Genomic DNA, 26,622 nt, shown 5'->3' with positions numbered 1-26,622 from the left:
CTGAGTAGTACATTCATTTTTCAGTCATAAGTTAGTATCTAGGACAACAGTGGTATTTCCCTTGTTGACTCTGGTGATAATTATGTTTTCATTATGTTTTAAGGAGGTAAGAGCTTTCAATTGTGATGGAGGGATATTCAAGTTAGAAGGTTTTGGCATCATTATATTATTTTTTCAGTTTTGAAACGCAATCTATTGGCTTCAATATTGGACAGATGGCTGATGTTTCTTTCAAAGTTGTGTATAAAATCTAAATAATATGGAATGCATTTAAATGAAATGGCAAACTTATGATCTCTTGCTAGACCATTTAATTCATCTTCTGTTAGTGGATGACTAGATGATAGGCATTTGAAAAAAGTAATACTAATCTACATAAAAAATACGCTACCTTGTTAAATCGATCCAAGAAAAATAGCAGTAGATTACCGACCGAAAAATGGGTTGTCAACTTATCTAGTCGTCCACTAACAGAAGATGAATTAAATGTTTTAGCAAGATGTCATAAGTTTGCCATTTCACCTAAATGCATTCCATATTTAGATTTTATACACAACATTGAAAGAAACATCGGCCATCTGTCCAACACTGAAGCCAACAGACTGCGTTTCGAAATTGCAAAAATAACATATGATGCGAAACCTTCTGGCTTGAATATCCCTCCATTAGAATTGAAAGCGCTTACCTCCTTAAAACATAATTATCACCAGAGCCAACAAGGGAAATACCACTGTTGTCCTAGATACTAATACTTATGACCGAAAAATGAATGTATTACTCCAAGATCATAATACATACGCCCAACTTGATTATGATCCTACAAAAAGACAGTTCAAGAAACTGAACAAGCTACTTGATGAAACCATTTCCTTAGATCAAGAAACAATAAAAAACTCAGGACATACCATGCCAGGCCTCCTAGAATATATGGTCTACCTAAACTCCACAAGAATACCATTCCACTCAGACCTGTCCTGGATTCTATTGGTAGCCCGACTTACAAATTGTCAAGCTATTTATCTAACCTTCTCCGTTCTCTCATAGGCCACTCAGCATCATCAATTAAAAATTCCACAGAATTTCATGCAAAAATAAAAGACATTCAACTGTTGGAAACTGACATGCTAATTAGCTTCGACATTGTCTCCCTCTTCGCTAACATATCCCATACGGAAACGATAGATTTGCTAACTCAGAAATTCCCATCCGACATTGTTGAATTATTCAAATTTGTTATTACATCTGGATACTTCATCTGGAAAGAGAAAATTTACAAGCCAGAGGAAGGAACAGCAATGGAGGTCTCCCTTATCCCCAACCTAGCCAAATCACTTGGAAGAAAAAATTTTCATGTTTAATCCTAAACCAAAAATCTGGCTACGATATGTTGATGCTGTTTTTGCTGTCTTGCTGAACAAGAACTATACTTGTTCCTAGATAAAATCAACCTTCTTCATCTGCACATCAAATTCACTCAAAAAAGAATCTCCACAGGGTATCTCCTTCCTGGATGTACAAATCCAAAGGAAGGAAGATAGTTCCATCTCCACCTCTGTCTATCAAAAGCTGACTTTTGCAGGATGCTACGTTCACAATTCTTCTGCTCGCCATCCATCTCAGAAATTTGACATCATTAAATCATTAGTAACCAGAGCAGACAGACTCTGCTCCTCTGAAGGGTCTTTAAACCAAGAATTGGAAATAATCAAAAAATACAGCCATACAAAATGAATATAATCCAAAAACAATGCAAAAAAATCATCAGTCATTTCCTGCACATCAACGTAGACAAGAACAAACCTGTAGGATTCCCATACCATATGTCAAAGGCATCTCCGAACGTCTTTCAAAAATCTTGAAGAAATATAAACTGGCTGCTACCTACAAACCATTCAACAAAATCCACAATTGGTTACCTTCTCCTGAAGACAAACTTTCACCTCCTATGCTACCTGGGGATGTATGAGGTCCCATGCTCCTGTAAATTGTCCTACTATGGACAGACAGGTAGATCCATCAACAAATGCATTTCTGAACATCAAGAACATATTCGTCTCATCAAACTGCAGAAATCTGGCCTTGTACAATATGGAATTGAAAACCCAAACCATAGGATCCATTCAAAAAAAACCAAACTTCTACATTGATCTTCATATAAACATGAACATTTATATAAAGTAAGTGCTGAAGTCCTACATCATGGACCTAATTTGAACCGTAATGATGTTCTTACTATCCCTAAAGTCTGGGAAATTGTCATCCTAAATTGTGTAACGTAATTTTATATGTTATCTCAATTTTAATGTAATCATGTTTTTTTTTTAAAGATATATTTTAATTTATTTCTATAACACGCTACTGCATGCATAGAGGGATTCCATTGTAAGCATGCACCCTAACTGTTAATTCCTAGTATTGTTTGAATTAACTGTACTGAAGATGTCCTATGATACTTAGGACGAAATATTTACTTATTAAAAAAATCTTATTACTGTGGTTACGTGTGTATGTTCCACAGATTCATTATACAACAAATGATTTCTCCAGTTGCTTGAGCTCACATTCTGTCATGAAGGAATCTGCATAAGTGTGCCATTTCTCTTCACACTGTCACCTCATCATCCATGTTATCACTTTCATCTGCATCCTTCATACTCCCATTTGTATTTCATAGACTGTCATTCATTTCTTCCCACTTTTGACACAACTCTCATTTTTTGCACTGACTAACAAAACATTTCCAAAGCACTCTCTCAGCCATTCTTGGTTTCAGGTAACAAACCATTCATAAATGAAAGATAATCATCTAGATTCAATAAGTTTTAAAAAATTATCAGATTCAATCAACCTTTAGAGTAGCTTATGTATAAATATTAGAGTAACACTATCACAGTATTTAAATTATATTACCCTACTTTTAGTAAATTACCGTATTTTTCCATGTATAAGACAAACCCTACTTTTTCGAACCCAAAATTAAGAAATCAATATTTTAAACATAAAACAGAACACATTCATTATTTTTTTAAATAGTCAAAGTATATTTAGTAATTAGGTAACATTTTTAAGATACATACTAAGAAATTATGCATCAATCTCAGTTCCAGGCATATCATTTTCTTCATCACTATTAGTTCCAGACATATCACTTTCTTCATCACTATTAGTTCCAGACATATCACTTTCTTCAACCTCTTCTGAGTCATCTATATATATGAGATCATCCTCAGTTCCATCCATGGCATTGCTGATTCCACATTTCTTGAAGGATTTCACAACCACCTCTTGCTTGACTCCATTCCATGAGTTTAGGACCTATTTGCATACCTCGGTAATGGTTGGTTTTTTCACTCTTCCTGTCAGTGTCAAGTTATTACCTGCTTTTTGCATCCATTTATTCCATTCTTGTTTCATCAGAGCTTTGAAGGGCTTGTTGATAGAAATATCTAGTAGCTGTAGCTGACCTCTAAGTCCACCTGGAATAACTGCTAGCTGTGTTTGCAAATCCACTGCAACCCTTTTTTGTCTTTTCTGTTAAATGTGCTTGGAACCAAATAGCCATGATCTCTTCATTCATCCAGCCGTTCTCTTGAAATTGGACAAGAATGCCAGGTAGTATGCTCTTTTAAGGATATACGTTTTCCTCTTAATAATGAGCACAGGAGGCAGTTTGGTACCGTCTACACAGCGTGAAAGGACAGCAATATAGTGTGTCTTTTCATGACCACTTGTTTTGCTCCCTTTCATATCAACGGTTCTGTTGGAGGGCACATCAAAATTGAGTCGCCTCATCCCCATGTTTGCAATCTGACTTAGTTCAAAAGCATATTTTTTTCTGAAGTTTCATGACACAGGAGTAAAATTATTGGATTTTATCCTCATAAGCTGGTGGCATTTTCTGGGCTAACTTGGTTTGTGTTCTCATGGCCAGCCCTTCTTTCCTCATGAAAGTGAAGCACCATTTTGCTTTTCCTGTGAAATCAACAATGTTCATTTCTCTTGCAAACCTTTTTGCCTCATATTGAATAAGCTTGGTTGACACACATATCCCACTCTGGTGCTGCTCCATAATCTAAGTCTTAAGCCTCTGCTCCAAGTTTGGCCATTTGGCCCTCTTCTTTTTTTTGGCATCTTGAGTAGTTGTTCTTCCTGTTTTCTCCACTGTCTAATCATACTCTCAGTGGGAGGAGGAGGAGGTCCAAATCGTCTCTCTGAAGCTTTATTTCCATGTTCTTTTGCATATTTGATGACTTTTAACTTGATTTTTGAAGAATATGACAATCGGTTTTTATTTTCGGACATTTTTACGGGCTAGTGCTCAAAATATTGTTAATTCATTAACTTACCCCACCAACAAGTTGCAGATGTATGAATGCTTTCAGAGTTATTCAGAATCAGCCGTTAATGACGTCAATTGACAGAGTTAACAAAGGCTAGTGATTAGCTGAAACCTGTTCACGGAGACAAGGTACCGGCAGTTTCGCCAGGGCAACCGCAGGTCTCTCAACCGGTTGCTCTCCCCCCCGAGTATAAGATGCCCCCCAATTTTTGGTCTAAAAATATTAGAAAAAACTTTTGTCTTATACACAGAAAAATAGTACTTTTGAACTTCTTAACCAATTTATTTGAAAACTGATTTAACAATAATAGATATATGAATACAAACCTGCTTCAAAACTAAAGCTGCTCCTGGTTGTAGGTAAATTTGGTATTCATCAAGAAGCCTCCTATGAATTGTTCCAGCTATTTCTCCTTTAAGAATTTTTTAAAACTAAATTAACATCACCACAGCTGATTACTAAAACATTTATAACATATTTAAAGAACTGAAAGTATAAATATCATCAGAGGCTTTTATGGAATCAAAGACTCATTAAGGGAAACTATTCATCACCTACACCAGCTATCATACCTTCTTTTAAACTCATTCCCATTAGATACACTCAGCACTTCAATAAGCAAACTGTTCTCCTCACTCACAAAGCAGTGAGCGATTGGAACAGGGAATCTAGCTCTCACCACTTTCTTAACTGCACACAAACTTCCACAGATGCCATCTTGAAGTCAACTCTCCTTCCATAGAAGGAAAAATTTCACCAACCAATATTTAATAATACTTGCCTTTGTTTATTCTGATTACCAGAGTCTGCAGTCCATGTTCTCACTCTATCCTCATAATATGCATTCCATAATTCCAATATTGTTGAGATTATGAAATGCATATTTGGTCTCCTGAGTTCTGAGGAGATAAAGAAACTGTGGAAAGGGTGGTCAAGGTGTAAATGTATCAAAGCCTTATAAAGAGACATAATGACTTCCAGGAGCCTGTGTAGCTCAGTGGATGTGGCGTTTGCACACCACGGCACTTAGCCGCACGAAGGAAGAACTTGATTTCGAGTCTAGTCGGCGACTAGAGGAAATTTTTCTAAGCCTTTTTTCGATTGGTTCCCGAGTTAGTCAATCTCTGGCACGGGCAAGCGGGTTTTTTCTGCCAGAAACTCGGGTTTTTCATCCCGTAAACTCAAGAAAATCGACCGTAGAACCCACATTATTTCAGACATTAAATACGAGTGTTAGGGACCACAAGATGGCGGCACTCGTTGAGCCGTCACTCTTCACTGCATGCCACTTATGATAGCCTTGGGCCAGCTATCTCTGATTGGGTACCAGTAAACGATTGAACTGCCCACTCAGTCTCCAAAGTTAGATAGGGCTAAAAACGGCCTCGCCTACTCCCTATATATACGGGAATAAAAAGGCGTTAGCTGATCGATAATGACTTCCTTTCCCTCACATGTCAAAGTTAGCAGCATTACAATCGTCATCTGAATTGTATCTGCAATTTTTACTATGCAACGTTTGAACTTCAAATTCCTATCAATCATATCTCCAAGATATCTAGCTTCATCACTTCCTTGTAGCATAATCCCACCATAATATGCCACTGGAAATCTCATAACAAAGTGCATAACTTTAAAATTGCTATCACTAAACTGAGAATATCATTTGCCCGTTGCCTGTAGCTTATTCAAATCATTCTGTAAGTGCTATATATTAGTAGCATCCTTGATTGCCCACCTATCTGTGCATCTCTCTCTTTGTCTGATGCTTATCAATATCATTAATGTATGAATTGAACAATGAACCAATGGTCATCTGAATTCTGGCAAATTCACACTCCCACATACCATTGATACTTGTCAATTAGCTACCTGCTTATCCAAGTCAACAGTTCATACTGTAATCCCATATCCTTAAATTTATGCAACAGCCTTTTGTGTGTTAGCAAAGTCAAACAGTATCATTACATAACTATTCCTTTTTATCTGCCTCAGCCATAACAATATGAAACGAGGAAATTGCTGAGAAATGACCTCTCTTTTTTATAAACAAATACTGTTCCTTGCAAACTCCAGCTCTGTGATCCCATTTATGTATGGAAATCTTTAACAACTTCTGCAATATATTCTTTTAGGTTGCATTTAGTCTGTGCAGTTAATTTCTTTTCATATTCCAACTTAGCTTTCATGCAATACTTGTAACTTTGCTGATCCTGCACTTTAATATTAGCAATCTGGTGTGAGATCGAGGCCAATAGGACAAAATATAAAATTGGTTGTTGCTATAGGTCAGGGATGATATGGAAGACATTCACAAGCAGATTAGTACAATGAACGAGTCGAGTAATTATTATGAGGGACTTCAACTTTGTAGACAGATTGGTAGGAGGAAAGATCACATGGCAGGAAGGAAATGGAATTTATATACTTACTAAGAGATAATGACTTGAAACAGAATGTGATGGAGGGGACTCAAGGTACAAGAGTGTTGGATCTTGTTACAGAATCAGATGATGAGGCAATCATAACTTAGACAGCTACATTGCCTTTGACTGGAGAAAATGATCAATGAAAATGATCTTGACTCGAGAGGTAGCAAAACATGGAAATTCCACTTAAGAAGGGGTATAAGTGGAACTACAAGGTACATGGTTATGAAACACTTTGGAGGCAGCTTGAAATAGCACCATGGCATAAAGATCTGCAAGAAAGGATATTCACAGGGCATGAGGAATAGGTCAAGGGGTAGGGTATCTGGAGGAAGCAATATCATTCTGTATACCCATGGTCAAGAGGGTAAATCGGATAAGTGTCAGATCGATAAATAGTATCATTAAGCACGAACTGCAAACAAAGAAAATGTTGTGAAGGGTAAGGAGAAAGGTGATCAGCTAACTCATGAACAGTACAAGAATCAGGCAAGATCCTTGTACAGAAGAAGGGTAACAAGCATGATAAGTAAAGCAAAATCAGATTATGAGAAGAAATTAGCCAAACAGGTGAAAGAATTAAAAAGTTTTTCATTATGTAGCAAGTAGGAGGAAGAATGACTATAGAAAGATAACTGTAATGAGTGCAGATTGTAGACAGGTAACAGAGGCAGATAAAATTGTTGAGGTATTGAGTGATCATATTGCAAGAGGATACCATCAAGTGAAGATACTGTTATGAAGGAGGTGACAGGGACTAATGAAAAAGGTTGAAAAATTGGATGTACTTAGTATATTGGATATAGGGTTGGTGAGATGGATAGGAGGGTGGTTGATGGAGAGATATCAGAGAGTAGTTTATTCAGGAGTAGAGTCCAAAAGATGGCCTGTGAGTAGTGGTGTGCCGCAGGATTCTGTTCTTGGACCACTACTGTTTAATTTGTTCATTAATAATATAGGAAAGGATCTGCGAGGAACTGTTCATTTGTTCAGGATCTGCGAGGAACTGCAAAGTTGGGTAGAACAATAGTGAATGCACAGGATGTCAAAATTTTGCAGAATGATTTGGATACTTTGGAGGACTGGGCTAAGGAGAATGGATGTGAATTTAATGTGGCAAAACGTAAGGTTATGCATTTTGGGGTGAAAAGATTAGCAGCAGTATACCACATTGGTGGAACTGTACTCCAGGAGATTGACGAGGCCAGGGATTTGGGAGTATTGGTGGATAGGGAGTTGAAGTTTAGGGGGCACATTGCAAAAGTGGCTAAATAGGCTCATCAAATCACTTGGTTACTGAAGAATACTTTGACGAGCAGAGACAAGCAAGTTACTGTTCCTCTGTATCAAGCCTTGATATGACCCCATCTGGACTATTGTGCCCAGATTTGGGTGCCAGGGTTTCTTCTTGATGGAGAGGAGGTGGAGAAGATCCAGAGATGAGTGACCAAGATGATAGCAGGTCTATGGAATGAACCTTATGCGAACAGGTTGAAGATTTGTGGGTTGCAGAAATTGGTTGATAGGCAGAAGAGGGGCGATATGATTGAGACATTCAAATTACTGAAGGTTTTCTATAAGATTAATTCAGAAGATATTTTTGAGAACAGGACTGGTGGTGGGAGGACTAGGGGCCATCCATGGAAACTGGGCAAGAGTGTGGTTAGCAAAGGTGTTAAAGCTAGGTTTTTTACTTGGAGAGTGGTGAATGAGTGGAATAAGCTGCCAGAGTCTGTTGTGGGCGCCATGACTGTGAATGAGTTCAAGGTGAAGTATAATAGATACTGTGTGAATGTTGAATAGTTGTTCTTGACATGATGTTAGGCTTCCCTCGATGAGTCTAAGGACTCCTTGGAGTTGCCCGTAATAATAATAATAATAATAATATTGCAGAATCTGAATGCAAATACAGTTGTAGAACTGGATGAGATATTGGCTTGCATTTTAAGAGAATGCGCAAGGAAACTTCGTGATGCCTTTGGCTAATCTGTTTAATTCAAGTCTCAGTCTCAGCTCTGACAAAGTCCCAAGAGAGTGGAAGAAAGGCAAAATAATTCCTTTGCATAAAGAAGGATCTAAGTCTGTGGTAGACCAATTGGTATCTCAGGAGTGGTGGTAAAAGCAGTGGAAAAGTTGGTTGAAAAAAGAATTCAGGAATGGGCGCATAAGAATATGATACTGTATGAGGAGGGTAAGTCATACCTTAGTAATCTACTTATAATAGGGTATCAAGCTGAGTTGGATAAAGCGAATGGCTACATGATGATACTGCTGGATTTTGCAAAGCCGTGACATGATACTACATGGAACTCTATTACACAAACAAATGAGGATGGATACGAAATTGGTGATATGGGTAAATGGATGACTGATGGACAGATACCAAAAAAGTAACATATAAGAAAGTAAATAATATAAGAAATAATTTGGAGGGCAATATTCTAACCATTAAGTCACAGTCACATGGAATTCATGCACTCCTGGGTGTGCTAAAGGGTGAAGTTTATCCTTAGGCGAGCGGATCATAGCTACTAGTTTGACATGAGGTTTGAAAGTGGTGCTTAGACCATGTTTCATTGGTACTTTGGTTATTGTTAGATATTGAACGAGGACTCTTTCAAGAAAAAAATCATTCATTCAAGATTTAACTAAAACACAATACTAAGTAAGAAAATACTTGTACTGTTGGCAAAGTAAGAATATTATATGAGAGAACATGTCACATTTTCTTTAGAAAAATGAAAATTAAAAAAATTGCATATCTAAACATAAATGTATTGTTTAAAGCTTTAATGTTAAATTATGCTCTATACAAGAACATGTATCTAAGTGCTAACAAAAGTTCAAAGGTTGCTTACTGACCTCTGCCGATGATGTAAACCCTGAGGCAGAGGTGTTCGTGGAAAGCGAATGGAATTCGCGTTCCACGAAAAGAGTGCTCATCGAGGAGCAGAAATGTGACACCACTTCGTAAGAGTGAATAGGGAGGTGCCGTGAATAAGATTCAAAGGCAGAAAGAGGACGCTATGAAGAAGGATAAAAGCGAGTTCAGGCATGTTTGAATCTCTCCCTCTCTGTCTTGTTTTTTTTTTTTACCTTCTTGTTGTTGCCTGTTCCTGTGTTCTCGTGCGGACCAGCAATGTTGATGATCGGAAGGAAGATCGACAACGACAAGCTGCAACCTTTCCGCGTTGCTGACTGATGCGAGTCGGACAAGCCTATATGCGAGATGACGGCAGTTTTCTAATTCGGGCCATCGGTAAAGGTTTTACCGATGTGAGATAGCAAAGGATTCCCTTTTGATGGCGGTTGAGCTAACGACAGCAAACCATGAGATGAGCGTGTATCCAGAGCAAAGAAAAATGCCCCATTTGTGACTGGCACGTGATTTCCGCGTAGCGGAAACCTACCATGGCAGAAAGATATCCCCAAACAAAGGATGGAAGAAAGAATTACGATATCATCATGTCAAGGTGGTAAAGTACTAAAACCTTTTCTTCCACCTATGTAATAATTAGTTTTAGATGAAAGAAGGAACAAGAATTTTGACTAGGAGGAAAGAGAACATTATAGTGACCATGTGCATTGATTTATTGACTGTATTTGGACTGGTAGTCTGAGAACTTATGATTGTGCAGTTTCTAATCTAATGTGAAGGAGTAAAATGACAGAAAATTTAGTTTAGACGTTGACTTATGTTTTGTACTATGTGTGAATTTAATTTACCCATGAAATGTGAATAGCAAACTTGTCAGTTTGAACATTTCTTACTTGCTTAACTAGTGATATAGAAATGATAATATGTGATTAGCCTTTGACATGTTAAACTTAATTGTAATCTCTTTGACCATTTAATAAACATGTTTTTATATGTAAGCCTGAGTTTTATCTGAGCATGAGACTGATTTTACCATTCATAAAACCACGGACCTATGCATAAGGGGAATATAAAGGAAGTTAAGAGCAGTTTAGGCCATGACTGTATGCTAAGATTGCTTCACGCTACTTAATTCTTTTAAATAAGGTTAGGTAACACTTGACCTGCGGGAAGAGTTCTTTGGACAAGAATTTTCTGTCCTAAAGCTCTGACTGGCACAGCTAAAACAAACAAATATCGTCAGAGCTTGAAAAGTGAAACGGGTCCCAGAGAGATAGTTCAGAGATTTATTCTTAGTTGGCACAGGAAAGATAATAGTAGCAAAATTATAGAAAACCAATGACTTAACACTATCTTTTCTGATGTATCTCTGACATAGGGAATAGAGATGGTCATGTTGTGTTCCTGTGTATTAGGGGAGGGAGGAGTAATGGAGCTGTGTAGTATTTTATCTATTTTGTAGGAATTGTAGCCATTAGCTAAGAAAGTATGGCACAGATATTTGAGTTCTGTGGTCAGAGCTGTATCATTAGAACAAATGGCTCTGGCTCTTTGTGCAAGTGTTTTAAAATGTCATACTGTTGGACTGGATGATGATGATACGATTGTTTATGTAGGTATCCTCCTGTGTGTTGGCTTTCTGTAAATGGAAAAAGATAGTGATCCATTTGAAAGGCAGCCGACTAATGTGTCAAGAAATGGTAAACAGTTATTAGATTCTTTTTCTACTGTGAAGTTGGGGTGTTGACTGTTTAGGTAGGTGGCAACCACATCCAAAGTGTCTTGTTCGGGGCCAAATGGCAAACACATCTACATAGCGTAACCACACTAGTAGCTTGTATGTAGCTGTGGTAAGTACTTTGTTTTCAAAGTGTTCCATGTAAAAGTTAGCTAAAGGGGGGAGGGGGGCATAGCAGTACCATTAATCTGTTTGTAGATTTTTCCTCCCCATGTAAAGTAACCTGTATACATAATAAATTTGAATAATCCAAAAATATCAGGGAAAAATTTAGACTTGATCAAATCAAGAGTGTTTATAAGTGGTACATTGGCAAATAAAGAGGTCACATCAAAACTAACCATTATGTTTGAATTTTTTACAAAAGTAGAGGAGTTGCCAGTAAGGGGAGCAAGCGATTTGGTTAACTGTTGGGCTAGTTTATACGTTGGGGGTGTAGGGGGATATTAGGTTTGTGGATTTTTGGTAATCCATAAATATCGGTGGTTTAACATGAACTGGTTTTATTTTTTTGATGATTTCTTTAGCCTAAGGAAGTCACTTTTTTTTTTTTTTTTTTTTTTTCGCAATTGTCGGACTTTTTTCTTTGAGACATAGTGGGATCTCGATCTATAATTTGGTATGTGGAACTGTCACATAGGAGATCTTGCATTTTTCGGTTTATAATCTTAACGATTTCCATGATAACTGTTATTATATTTCCTTTATCGGCTTTTGTAATAATAATATTATTATTCTTATATAACTTTTTTAAGGCAGTTATTTCATTACATGGTATATTGCATTTTGGTGGTTTTAGCTTTGTTTAGAATACTTGCTATATCTAAATGCACATTATTGGTCATTGCCGGTGGAAGATCATAGATGCCCCGTTCTACCTTCATCATGATTTCTAATTTTGGAATTTGTTTGGCTGTGATGGCAAAGTTATGTCCAAGACTGAGAGCAATCTTGGCTTCTTCAGTGAGTATTTCAGATGATAGGTTTACGACCATGCGGCCTTGTCGAAGCTGCAGTCGGAACTTGGTATGTTAGCGCTGTTGTAGGAGTTCATATTTCTTCAGGTGTCTGCTTTTAACTTTTGTAAATTCTTTTTTTTTTGCTGCAACTTCGGAGATGTGATGTAGGACAGTCCGCATTTCAGGATTTAACACATTGATTAGTTCTTCTTGTAGAGCAGTGATAGAGCTGTTTAACTTACTAAGCTCTATGTGAATAGTGGCGATTTGTTCTCGGAGAAGCGCTAAACTCGCCTGTCAATAAATACAATGTGCCTTTGCCAATTGTAACTTTTCTTTAAATTTGAGAAAAGCTGGAATATGATATCGCTGTCGTGGCATCATTTAAGGAAGGCTAACCTGTTCAATTTTCTGGACAATTTCAGTTTCAACTTATCGAATTGTCATGCTTTGTATACTGGCCTGGTTGACCGAGTGGTTAGCATATCTGCTCTCCAGCCAAAAGGCTGTAGGTTCGAATCCCGCCATGGGCATGGATGTTTGTGATTGTTTGTGAAAATAATAGTAGTGGTGGGCAGTAGATGCCATTGGTGCAGTTGCGGTTCGTTGTAGTTGGTGGAGACAGAGAGCTATAAAGTAGGTGCCCTCCCTCAATGAGTCTTTGGACTCCCTGGAGGTGTCACATAATAATAATACAATATCTTCTCTGTACAGAATCATCAATCTAACAGATAAGCTTAGGTGTTGACGGTTATTCATGACTTAATTTTTAACAGTATTAACAATGGTATTAATTAAAAGATGTTTTATTAACTACTTATATTTTACTGAATTTCAAATCAACATCATCAGAGCACAACACACTTGAACACGTGACAGTGAGTAAGTGAAACAATACAATTGCAATGGACAAAAGATCTAGAGTCCTATTTTGGCGTCCTCTAATGTAAAAAAAAAAAAAAAAAAAATTAAGCCACCATCTCCAATAGGCATGTGGAAAAGTGTGAAGTTATACATTTTGGGATACAAAGATTACAAGCTGTGTACCACACTAAAAGAACTGTATTCCAGGAAATTGATGAAGTTAGGGATTTGGATGTAGTATTAGAGAGTTGAAGTTTAGAAGGCATATTGCTAAAGTAGCCAGAGTAGTTCACAGGATTACTTGATTATTGAAGAACACACCAACAAGCAGAGATAAGGGAGTTATCATTCCTCTTTATAAACTCTTGATATGACAAGATCTAGATTACTGTGCTTAGGTCTGATCACCTGGGTTTGAGAATGAGGAAGTGGTGGAGAAGATCCAGAGGCAAATAACCAATATGGTAAGTGATCTGTGAATCCCTATGAGGACAGATTGAGGGTTGTGAATTGCAAAAGTTGGTTGATAGCAAAAAAGATTTTATAGGATTGATGCAGGGGAAATGTTTCAGTACTTGGTTAGAGAGGGCAGAACAAGAAGTCATCCCTGAAAGTTGGGTAATAGTGTGGTCAGCAGGGCATGACTAGATTTTTCGCTTTGAGAATGGTGAATGAATGAATGGAATGGGTTTCCTGAATCAGTTGTACGTGCTTTGTCTATCAATGGTTTCAAGGAGAGGTATTGTGTTGATAGTTTGGGTCTCCACAACAAGTCTTAGGACTTCATGGAAGTATCCGTGCAGTATTAATAATAATAATAATCTATTTCTTAACTCCTCTCATCATTATTGATGCAGTATTCCTTCCTCATCATCCTCTCCTATGGATCTCTTGAGAGTGAAATGGATCACATCCATATCACTCCCAAGAAAGAAACTTATAAGCCTTACTTATTAACAATATATCAAGCAATTTATTATAACCGAGAATGCATGCTGTTTCTTGTTTAGAATTCTTTAATTTCTTTTCTAAGCCATAAACATTCAATCTGAAACAATTCAGAACTGAAATGTTTCTGTCACAAATAAATAAACCAAAAATCACTAAAACTGCTTCCTGAAATCCAGAACCTACTAGGACTTCTGACCTCATGTTCAATCCTCACCTTCTCCTGGTGTTTTCCCAATTATTAGGTGCCTACTAGGGTATTGAACAAATAAGGGCAGACAATTTGGGATTTAGTCAACCAAACTGGTTTTTGTATCAGCTTAAACTAAAAGACAATGATGTGACAAGATGAAAACTCATGTTGGCATTACCGAGGTATAAAATCAGGTGTAAGAGAAGAGTGCACACATCTCCACTGTTATTCATCATCTACATGGATCACATGATTAAAAAAAATGAGGCTCAATATCAAAACTGGAGACATTAAGCTCAACTCATTACTTTATGCAGATGATATTATACCCCAAATAAATTCAGTACCAGTTTGCAAAATCTTTCAACTAAATTGAATAACTTCTGTAACAATTATGGCACAAAAATCAGCAATAAAAATTCCAAAATAAAAAAAAATAGGCAAGAGAAAAACTTCAAATACATTCTGAATATAGAGCCTACATTTCAGCTTTTAGGCATATTTTTAGCAAAGATGGCAAATTAAATTGATAACAGAATAAATATAAACTTATTCAGCTGTCTTCCCGCCATAATGGAATAAGAGAGAAATTATTAAAAACACTACAAAATTATACAAGATAATGTTCAAACCAATTTTAACTTATGGATCTAAGAGTTGGGTTAGAAGTAAAAGCTGTTGATCAAAGAATGGAGACCATAGTCTATGAGAGTTCTGAGAAAAATAAGGAGCATGAATGGCATCAATGACAGAATTATATTAAAAATGAATATACTAAGAAGAAACTTGACATTCCTAAATGTTGTTATAGCATTCAGGAATGTGTAAACAGAACTAATTTCAAATAGTATGGTCATTTAACACAGAACAGGAAAGGAAAGATTAACAAAGTAGGTGTCTGATGCCAAGATGGTAGGAAAAAGACTCAGAGGAAGAACAAGATCCAGGTGGACTGATGCAGTCAAGTTTTATGTTAATGAAATGGCCCCTTTTTTTTTTTAACCAATAGACTTTACTTTAATGGGTTATTTATTAAGTTGAAATTAAAAGTTTAAATAATAAAACAAAATCTACCTGTATAATATGAAGATCAGGATGATGGTGCTATTTAGATAAGAATTTTAAAAACAAGCCAAAAATGTAATTTATTAGTGGTGGTGGCAAAAGACAATTTTGTAATTTGAATATTTGAAGATGTGTTATCTTTATCACCACTAAAATTAAAAACTTACTAAAACATAAAACCACAATAACACAGATTGATGTATTACTATGGCATAATGTTTATAAATTTAACTACCAGCCTGAATGTAATAACTGTTATGTTAGATTCATCATTCATTCTTTGAAATAATATTTAACTGAACATTACTAAGATTGCAATATCCCTATACCTGATTATTTGCATCATACAAAACACTGAGCACTACCAATGTCAACAAAAATTCCACTACTGAGATATCTCTAAGTCATATAACTAATAATACATCTGATACTCAGAAGGTCCTCACATTATTGATTTCCAAGAAAATGAAAACCAGCAGTTATGGTGCTCAGAATCTCTAGCAATAAGAACTAGTTAATATACAATAAATATGCAAAGACCAAATGTAATCTTGCCCTCTTGGCAATTACATAAAATAAACGGCTTCCCCTGTTTTTCTCAAACCAACCAGACTAATATCTAGCCAACAACATGGTAAGCTTATAACCAGCTTTCCTATTCTTTATCTGATCACAGTCCACCAAAACAGCCAGTATGACGTCATAATGCTAGCTGATTTTTTAAATTTTATTTATTTATAGCAAACCAAAGATCCTATACAATACTTTTATCATCACAAAACTGCAAGATATAACTACACAAAACAAGAAGAGTTAAAGAAAATAACCTTTGACAATGTAGAAAATACATGGAAACAGGGCAGGGCAGTTATGGTAAATGCTGCAAGATAAACACTTGAAACAACAATTAGAGAAAATAATGAGTAGATAACCACAGAAATTTTGGAAACCTTAGAAGAAAAAAAGATTTGCAAAAAATCTTTCAACAGAGAAAATAAGCTTTATAAATGACAGAAAAAAAAATGTGCAGATTTTCCAAAAATGCTTTGTTGAAAGAAAAAGCAAAAACATGTGAAGATCAAATAAAAATAATGATATAGCATGAGTGTATATAAAATTATAAAAGAATTAAAGAGAGAAGACTGGAAAAACACAAAAGAAAAAAAAAAAAAAGAAAAAAAAGCACTATCTATAATAAAAGAAGAAATATTGAATGTAATAAACCAAATAAATTAAAGTTGCAAAGAAATTAAATTCTTGTTTTAATCCTTCATCCAAGTGTAAGTAAAGAATGTTTGCATGAAAAGTATCTTCATGACTGGACCACTTGTATATATATTTTATTAAAATGATAACAAGTAAATGGACCACTTGTATATAGAGGCTAATGACTTCACATTAATGGCCTTAGTATCCCATAATGAAAGCGCACACCTTTTCAGATGTGTATGATGCAATGCATTATGGAAAGGCTCACCACCAGATCAGTTCTGACATTGTTTGCTTACACTTGGACAAAGGATTAAACCAAGAATAGAATTTCTTGGCATCTTTAATTTATAGTATAACCAAGTGAAAAAAACTTTCAACAAACCAAATGAACCTATCTAAACCAATGGTTGGTTTAGATAGGTTCATTTGGGCTTCCTACTGAATGCAGAAATATGCTAGCAATTTCCTGTTGAACTTTTTAACCAAAAACTATATAATGTATTTTAATCAAAAAACGGAGATACACGAAGGTGGGAAAAAGTAGACCCATAACACTGCAAAGTCATAGCTATAAAATCTTCACATGCATTATACAAAACAGAATCCAAACTTTAATGAACAAAATAACAGGAGAAGATCAAGCAGGCTTCAGACCCAAGAAGCCTACAATAGACTATATTTTTACAGCTAATAGCCTGGATGAAAAATACCGAACATAAAACTTGTTTGAAATCATAAAACCACTATATATATATAGTGGTTTTATTGATTTACATTTAAAATGGCACCAAAAAAGGGTAAGAAATGTAATGCTAAAAAAAAGCACTGCAGGTGAGAACAAGAAGGTTAGCTCTGCCAACGAGGTTATTGTACACATGGAGGAGATTAATGAAAATGAATTAACTGCCAAAATAGCAAAGTTGAAGCAGATCATCAGAGAGACAGCACGGGAATTGCAAAAAGTTGAGAGGCAGTTAAATGAGCATAGGAAGATTCTTGTAGAAAGGCTTATACGCTGGTTAAAGATGATAATCAATACTTAAGGAATTGACAGTGTACTCAATCATACCAACTACACAGGTAAGCTTCAGGCTTTACTATTAGATCAAGCTACTTACCTCCCCATTGAATACAATCCTACCAACTCAAAAATTAGAAAACTCCATATGCTCCTTAAGAAGGTCACTTCTTGGCCTGTGGAAATTACTAACAGAAAAAAAATCATATAACTCTAGATCTCCCCCCCCCCATATATATGGGCTCCCAAAAATACATAAAGAAAATGTGCCATTACATCCCATAGTGGATGGCATTGATTCCCCCACTTACAAACTAGCTAAATATTTAGCCTAAGCGCTCTCACACTATACTGGCAACACACCATCACACATAAAAAACTTAGCCCACTTCAAAGCCAGTATAAAAAACCTTACACCCCAACATAATGACATAATGGTCAGTTTTGACGTCTCCTCCTTATTCACAAATGTCCCCCTCAAAGAACCTTAGAGCTAATCCAAGCTAAATTTCCTCCCGATATCTCAGCCCTATATCAGTTCACAATGAACTCAGGCTATTTCGTTTGGCAGGAAAAATTCTACAAACAGATAGAGGGGACAGCCATGGGTTCACCACTTTCTCCACCCTTGGCCAACTTCTTTATGGAGACTTTTGAAGAAAAAGCCTTAAACTCTGCCCCACAAAAACCTACCATATGGCTTCACTACGTTGATGATGTGTTCGCTATTTGGCCACATGGCCCAGATACACTCCTCTCCTTCTTAACACGCTTAAACAACCAACACCCTAGAATCAAGTTCACCCTGGAAAAAGAGGAAAACAATAGCTTCCCCTTCCTAGACACACTAGTCACCCACCAACCTGATGGTACCTTGGTTTTCTCAGTTTATAGAAAACCCACCCATACAGGCAGATACATTCACCAACAATCCTCCCCCCCCCCCCAACAATATGGAATTATTAAGACACTATTCAACAGGGCTAAACTAATCTGTTCAAATGACCAAGCCCTAACCACTGAACTAAATCACATCCTTAACACTTTCTCAGCCAATGGCTACCCCACCCCCCCAAAAAAATCCAAAAAATACTAAAACCAGTTATCCACACACCCCCCCCTTTACAAAAAAAGATTATTCTAAATCCATCACCATTCCCTACATCCGGGGCACCTCGGAAAAAATCAACAAAATCCTAAAAAAACATGACTTGACCTCTTGTTACAGACATACAGAAAATTGGCATCCCTTATCCGCTCCACTAAAAACCAACCACTTCCCCTAGACCTACCTGATGTATACCAGGTCCCTTGCAGCTGTAAATTGTCCTACTTTGGCCAAACAGGTAGGACAGCAAATATCAGAATCCCAGAACACAAGGACTACATCCAATTTCACCAGTACAGCCACTCTGGATTTGCAGACCATGCTCTGGATACTAACCACAGAATAAGGTGGAAGAAAGCCACAGTAATACACTGCAGCAAGTTCAAATATGAAAGACTATTCATGGAATCAGTCTCAGCCATTAGGAACATGCCAAACCTCAACAAATTTGGATGCATGAGACTGCCCCAAATTTGGGAAACATACATCAGAAGAACTTCAGCCCAAAGGCCAAGAACACCTAATATAGCCTACCAGAGGGCACCATCAGGACTTTAGGAAAACAGTAGCTTCCTCGCTTCATTTCTCATTTGCTGTTATGTAGTACTTGTGTGCAAGTGTCTTTATCTTAAGTTCCCATGAAGATGGCAACGTGACATTGCCAAAATATTGGAAAGTATATAGTAAAGTTGATTTAATTTATATTTCTAGTGTACGCTGCCAATTTCATAAGTATTAATTATCATATCGAGCATAGGAAGAAAAAGAAAAATGAACAGTAAAATAAGAAACAACAAAGCAAGGAAACAGGTAAGTCAGGAAATAATGGAAATCAGGTAAGTGACGTTATTAGTAAAAAGAAAGAAGTTATTTGGTATGGTGACTCTATAATAAAGTATGCTATAGATGAGTGAGTTATAACATCAAGTTTTCCTGGAGCGAAAATTAAAAATATAATGCAAGCAATTCAAAAACAGAAAAGAAAAGTAAATGAAATCTTAGTTGTAGTAGGTACCAACGATAAGATCAGTATGAGAGAGGACATGAAAGGGTTGTTGGAAGAAGCGAGAGTGAAGAGTGAGAAAGTGAAAATAGTCAGTATTTTATCTTGCTATGATAAAAAGGACCAAGTGCAAATGATCCAATGCATAGGCTATGTAGAAGGAATGGATGCGAGTTTTTGGATGTGTGAAGCGAGTCTGAGGGAAGACTGGATTTGTATAAGAGGGACAGCCTACACCTGAATGCATTTGGTATCAGGAGTCTAGAAAAACTAATAACTGGTATGAAACCTAACACAGAGAGTCAGGGAAACTAAATTATAAAGGGAGGAATGGTGTGAATGTGAGTGTAACAGAAACAATGGTATATAACTGTGTTAATTATGCAAATAGGCTTTGTCATGGAAATGTTGACAAGGAGAGAACGATTTCGGGTTTGTGTTCATCCGGTTCAGACCCAAATGTGTGCAAAGATGTCTACAAGTATAAGGCATTAGAGAAGAATAAAGATGGACAAGTTGTCCAACTGTGTCAGACAGACTGCAGACAAGACAATACAAAAGAACAAACAGGTAGATTATTATGTCTGTACATGAATGCTAGGAGTATTAGAAACAAAGTGATAGAGTTTGTTGCCTTAGTTAATATGTTGCAACCTCAGATTGTAGGCATTAGTGAAACCTGGCTATGAGAATCAGACCTACTAACTGGTATCGAGTGTCAAAGGTACAGTATTTTTAGGAAGGATAGAGAGGAGGAGATGTTCTGCTAATGATATGGGATGACTTGAATCCAGTTAGAGTTGAGACCTATGATTGTAGTAATACTACTACTAACAATATTTCAGGGAGCACTGAGTTTGAGGCCATCTGGTGTGAGGTGGAATCTAACAAGATCAATTACATAGTGGGGTGTTGTTACAGACTTGGTGGATCGGTTGCTAGTGGTGAAGAAATGCATCACCAAATAGAAGAGATGAGCATGAAAAGAGTAATCATAATGGGAGACTTTAATTATCTTGATTGGGTAAGTAGAATTGGGCAGTAGAATCTCGTGAGAAGAATGAAAATGCATTTATTGAGCTGTTGCGGGACAACTTCCTCAAGCAGCATGTGACAGAAGGAACTTGAGGGCAAAGAGTGTTAGATTTGATTATAGCGTCAGAGGGCATTTCAGTTAAAGACAACTCTTCTGCCTCCGGTTGGTGACAGTGATCATGCAGTACTCACTTGGGAAGTGACTAAGTTTATGAATGTTCCGTTTAGAAAAGGTTACATGATGAACTACAAAGCAGGAAATTATGACCAACTGAGGAGTATACTGAGTTCAGTGGAATGGGATTGGTTGCTAGATGGAAAGAATATCAACAGTGCATGGGAAGCATTTAAACAATAATTAAATGATGTGATATCAGACTGTGTCCTGAGAGTTCGAAGAATAAATAGAGTAGGAGTCAAATGGATGTGTAATTCTTATTAAGCAAGAGATTCGTAAGAAAAGGACGATGTGGAAGGAATACAATTTGCATATGGATGATGCCCGTTATGAATTATAAGCAACAAGCTAGAATAGTTAGCTAGAATAGTCACAACTGTTGTACGGCAACTTGTAGGGTTTTCCCTACCCAGTTTATCCTGGGATTTTTCATCCTGCAAAGCAGGCAAACCAGCCTTGAGAACTCAACACTACAGGACATAGGATACACCGGGGCATAGGGCTGACCACCTTATCCTGTGAACAGTTTGAGGTCTGATGATTAATAAACCCTCAACACCGCCAGGTAAAAGAGAGTATAAAGAAGATGAGATGAGATGATATAATTTATAGTTCTAACCAAATGGGAAAAAACTTCCAACATCTTTCTCTAATCCAGAGTAATTTAATAATAAGGTGTGACACTTTTTGGCAACTGATATATGGAAATATGAGTTCTGCATTGCTTCAACTTTGGTATCACCTCTGGGTCTGGCTCCTGCCGAACAGACCTCAATAAAGGTCGAAACCGGTCTTAGTAGTGACCCTTCCCATAATGCATAGCATTATACATGTCTGCAAGGAGATGTGCTTTGCATTATGGGATACTAAGGAAAGTGATGAGAACTTAGTCCACCTTTGCCACGAGTCGTCCCAGTCCTGAAGATACTTCAGGCTTTACACTTGAATAAAGGATTAAACTAAATATATAATTTATACTAAAAGGTTAAGAACCACTGATCTATCATACCTCTTCTTGAACCCGTTAACAGACAAAGCACTCACAACTGACTCTGGTAGACCATTCCACTCCACAACTCTGAGTTTGAGGCCATCTAGTGTGAGGGCAAAGCAAAATATCTAGTCCTCACAGCCCTACAAGCACACCTTTATTCAACTTCCAGGGATGACCCCTTGTTCTGGTCCCTCTAGCCAAGTGCTAAAGGGACCAGAACAAGTGCTGAAACATTTCCCCTGCATCTCTTCTATAAAACCCTGTAAGCAACTTAAATGTTTCTATCATATCCCCTCTTTTTCTCCTATCGACCAACTTCTACAATCCACTCACAACTTCAATTTATCCTCATAGGGAACATTCCACAAGTCACTCACCTTTGAATCCTCTTCACTGCTTCCTCATTCCCAAGAAAACCAGGGGGACCAGACTTGAGCACAGTAATCCAGATATGGGCTTATCAAGGCCTTATAAAGAGGGATAACAACTTCACCTCTACTTGTTAATGTTCTTCAATAGCTAAGTAAGCTTATGAGCTACCTTAGCAATATGTCCTCTAAACTTTAACTCTGTCTACCACCACCCCTAAATCTCTAGCTTCATCTGTTTCCTGGAGTGCAGTGCCATCAATGTGATACACAGCTTGTAATCTATTTGTCCCATAATGCACAACTTTACATTTCTCGACATTAAACTGACACCCATTAACTTTTGCCCATACCGACAGCCTATTTAAATCTATTATTTAAATAAAAATAAATATTTAAATAAAAATAAGCCTATAAAAATAAAGCACACCACTTATTCATACAAATGTTATTATTGATGTTTATTCTAACACGTGAATAAACGAAGAGCTGGTGCTCGTATTTTATGTTTAGTTACTGTTAAAGCTTTACAATAAATTCGCACAGTTTTATTTATCAAATTGGTGTTGAATTACCCGTAAAATGGATAAGTTTCTAATTAATAAAAGAAAAGCTGAAGGTGACGTTTGTGATGAACAAAATGTATCGACTATAGAGGAAACTACGCAAGAATCAACTGTTGAGCAGTCTGCATTAATACAGACCACGTGACCCATGAGAGGCACATCAGATTGAATTACTGTGCCGCGAAATTATGTTTGTCTAAAAAGTGTCACCAACATGAAAAGTTTGGAAAGCACTGTTCTAAAGACTAAACTAAAGGCTAATATGAAGACTTAAAATGAAGATATTAGAAAGGAACTTGACATTATTAACATTCAAGAATGTGTCAGCAGAGCTAATCTAAGGTGGTATGCCCACTTAAATAGAATGGATGCAGAAAAGTTAGTTACCAAAACATGTGTTTGATGCCAAGATGGCAGGAAAGAGACCCAGAGGAAGACCAAGGTTAAGTGGATTGACTCATTGGATCAAGTCAGATATGTAATACAATGAAGTGCCTTAGAAGTGAAATGTTAAATATGACAATACTGGAGTGCTCAAGTAATAGATTGATTTGGAGGAAAATTGTTGATAGGAAATTAATAATAATGTAAACTTATTCATATAGCACTGTTATAGTAATCTTTATCAGTTTTCTGATATGTACTTCTTGGGAGGGTACATATCAGAAAACTGATGATGATGAGGAATTTCTCCCCCCCCCCCCAACAAATTATTAATTTTCGTCTGGAAACACTCAAGTGAGTTGAAACAGTGAGTTGTCTGCTTTGTAACCATTACACTATGTTGATTCTCGTAGATAGGCTTATACGTTGGTTATACATTTCTAAATAACTTAGGGAATTAAAACAACGTAGATCCGAATATAAATTAAATAATACTTTAATAGATATTTCCGACATTTCGGCAATGTCTCATTGCCATTTTCTAAAGGAACTTAACAAAAGGCAGGAGCACAAACAAGCTCTAACAATATAGTAACTGGAAATGAAGATATGAAGCTATCTTTCTCCTAGAAGTCCTGATGGTGCCCTCTGGCGGGCTAGGTAGGCATTCTTGGCCGTTGGGCTGAAGGTCTGCTGATGTATGCCTCCCAAATTTGGGGCAGTCGCATACAACCAAATTTGTTGAGGTTTGGAGAGTTTCTTAGGGCAGAGGCTGATTCCATAAATAATCTTTCGAATTTATATTTGCTCCGGTGTATTATTTTTGCTTTCTTCCACCGTATTCTGTGGCGAGTATCCAGAGCATGGTCTGCAAGACCAGAATGGCTATATTTGTAAAACCGGATGTAGTCCTTGTGTTCAGAAATTCTGATATTCGCTGTCCTGCCTGTTTGGCCAAAGTACGACAGTTTACAACTGCAAGGGACCTGGTATACACCAGGTAGGTCTAGGGGAAGTGGTTGGTCTTTGGTAGAGCGGATAAGGGATGCCAATTTTCTGTAAGGCCTGTAACAGGAGGTGAGGTCATGTTTTTTTAGAATTTTGGTAATTTTTTCTGAGATGCCTCGGATGTAGGGAATGATGATGGATTTAGAGTAATCTTTTTTGTGGAGGGGGGGGAGGAGGGGGGCTGTGGTTTGTAAGTTTTAATATTTTTTGGATTTTTTGGGGGGGGTAGCCATTGGCTGAGAAAGTGTTTAGGATGTGATTTAGTTCAGTGTTAAGGGCTATGTCGTTAGAACAGATTAGTTTAGCCCTGTTGTATAGTGTTTTTACCACTCCATGTTGTTGTGAGGGGGGGGGTGAGATTGTTGGTGGATGTATCTGCCTGTATGGGTGGGTTTTCTGTAAACTGAGAAAACCAAAGTTCCATCAGGCTGGCAGGTGACTAGTGTGTCTAGGAAGGGGAGGCAGTTGTTTTCCTCTTTTTCCAGGGTGAACTTGATTCTGGCGTGTTGGTTGTTTAAGTGTGTGAGGAAGGAGAGGAGTGTTTCAGAGCCATGTGGCCAAATAGCGAACACATCAACGTAGCGAAGCCATATGGTTGGTTTTTGTGGGGCAGAGGCTAAGGCTTTTTCCTCAAAGGTCTCCATAAAGAAATTGGCTAAGGGTGGGGAGAGTGGTGAGCCCATGGCTGTCCCCTCTATTTGTTTGTAGAATTTTCCTTGCCAAACGAAATAGCTGAGTTCATTGTGAACTGAAATAGGGCTGAGATATCGGGAGAAAATTTAGCTTGGATTAGCTCTAAAGTTTCCTTGAGTGGGACATTGGTGAATAAGGAGGAGACGTCGAAGCTGACCATTATGTCATTGTGTTGGAGTGTAAGGTTTTCTATGCTGGCTTTGAAGTGGGCTGAGTTTTTTTATGTGTGATGGTGTGTTGCCAGTATAGTGTGTGAGCTCTTTGGCTAAATATTTAGCTAATTTGTATGTGGGGGAATCAATGCCATCCACTATGGGACGTAATGGCACATTTTCTTTATGTATTTTTGGGAGAAAGATAGCTTCATATCTTCATTTCCAGTTACTATATTGTTAGAGCTTGTTTGTGCTCCTGCCTTTTGTTAAGTTCCTTTAGAAAATGGCAATGAGACATTGCCGAAATATCGGAAATATCTATTAAAGTATTATTTAATTTATACTCGGATCTACGTTGTTTTAATTCCCTAAGTTATTTAGAAACCATTACACTAATTGGTGTTTATTTGAATACACAATGCACATTACATCCTAAATATAATTAGCTAGCTTTTTAAAATGTAAATCTCTAATCCTTTTATGCTCTTTTAAAATAACCAATTGTTCTGCCCCGTAATCAGTGGCGTCGTGTGTCCCAGTGCTGGATTTACGTATAAGCTAAAAAAGCTACAGCTTAGGGCCTCGCAATCTGCCAGGGCCTCAAATAAAAAAACAAAAAGACCAGCTGATGTAATTTAAAACAGTAGGGGAGGCCTCTGGGTTTTGTATAGCTTAGGGCCTCAGCAAGTCTAAATCCAGCCCTGGTGTGTCCACATGTGAAATTGGCATGTTTCATGTCAATTTGACCATATGACTGCATAGTGCATCAGCGCTTATCTTAATTGGTCCAATGCAATTAATTGTGGGATACTTTGAATTCTTTAATTTATCAATTAATATAATTTTAAATATTGAAAGCATCAAATGAGAAATAGCTAAGTTTCAAGCATGCCGTTTATGTGAGAATCACAAAGGATTTACGCTTCGTGGTGAGATTAGATTATCATTGGCAAATACTAGAGTGAGACACGGATAATTTGAATTTTGATATGATTTTTAAATACTGACATATAATATGCACAGAAATTGGGAATATGCACACACCTTGGGAAATTATTATTCTGGAATGAACCAAAGAAAGGCTGAAATAATTGATTTTACTTATACACAAGTTCCAACCTCCAACTATAATCAATTATATAAGGGGTGTTAAAAAAAGACCGAACTTTTTAAATAGCACACCAACCGGCACAGAGAGTGCACTGCAGCTACTGAGGGCACATAGCAGCAGGTTTTGACAACAAACTGCCATTTGTCCTATTCTGCTATGAGCATTAGTCGTAGAGTTACATCTGCTGAATTGAGAACATGCACAAGCTGTTCAGATTAGCGACAAAGTGACAATGAAAGAGCTTGAAGAATGTGTGTGTGTGTGAAATTTTGAAGAATGTGTGTCAAATATCAAATAGCAGATGTAAAAAAAAAAGTGTCTCTGCAAACTTGGTAAAAAGTTTACAGAGACACTTCAATTGCTTAACCAAGCATA

General features: G+C 37.1%; 1 protein-coding gene across 5 annotated transcripts in view; it reads right to left on the bottom strand.

The window, feature by feature from the left end:
• The window catches only part of LOC150099987 (uncharacterized), a 167,144-nt gene that overhangs the window by 46,171 nt on the left and 94,351 nt on the right, over positions 1–26,622 (bottom strand). For all 5 annotated transcript variants that reach the window (XM_090403008.1, XM_090403011.1, XM_090403009.1 and 2 more), the window contains exon 6: positions 4,667–4,752. In XM_090403008.1, the coding sequence (XP_090259134.1) occupies positions 4,667–4,752 (86 nt within the window). The remainder of the gene's footprint in view (positions 1–4,666; positions 4,753–26,622) is intronic.

The sequence above is a fragment of the Typopeltis vanoorti genome, chromosome 13, assembly GCF_054136105.1.
Source record: "Typopeltis vanoorti isolate ZY-2024b chromosome 13, IOZ_Tvanoo_1.0, whole genome shotgun sequence".
NCBI classification, from domain to species: domain Eukaryota; kingdom Metazoa; phylum Arthropoda; class Arachnida; order Uropygi; family Thelyphonidae; genus Typopeltis; species Typopeltis vanoorti.
Note: the sequence above shows the minus strand (reverse complement) of the source record. Positions and strands in the feature narration are given on the sequence as shown.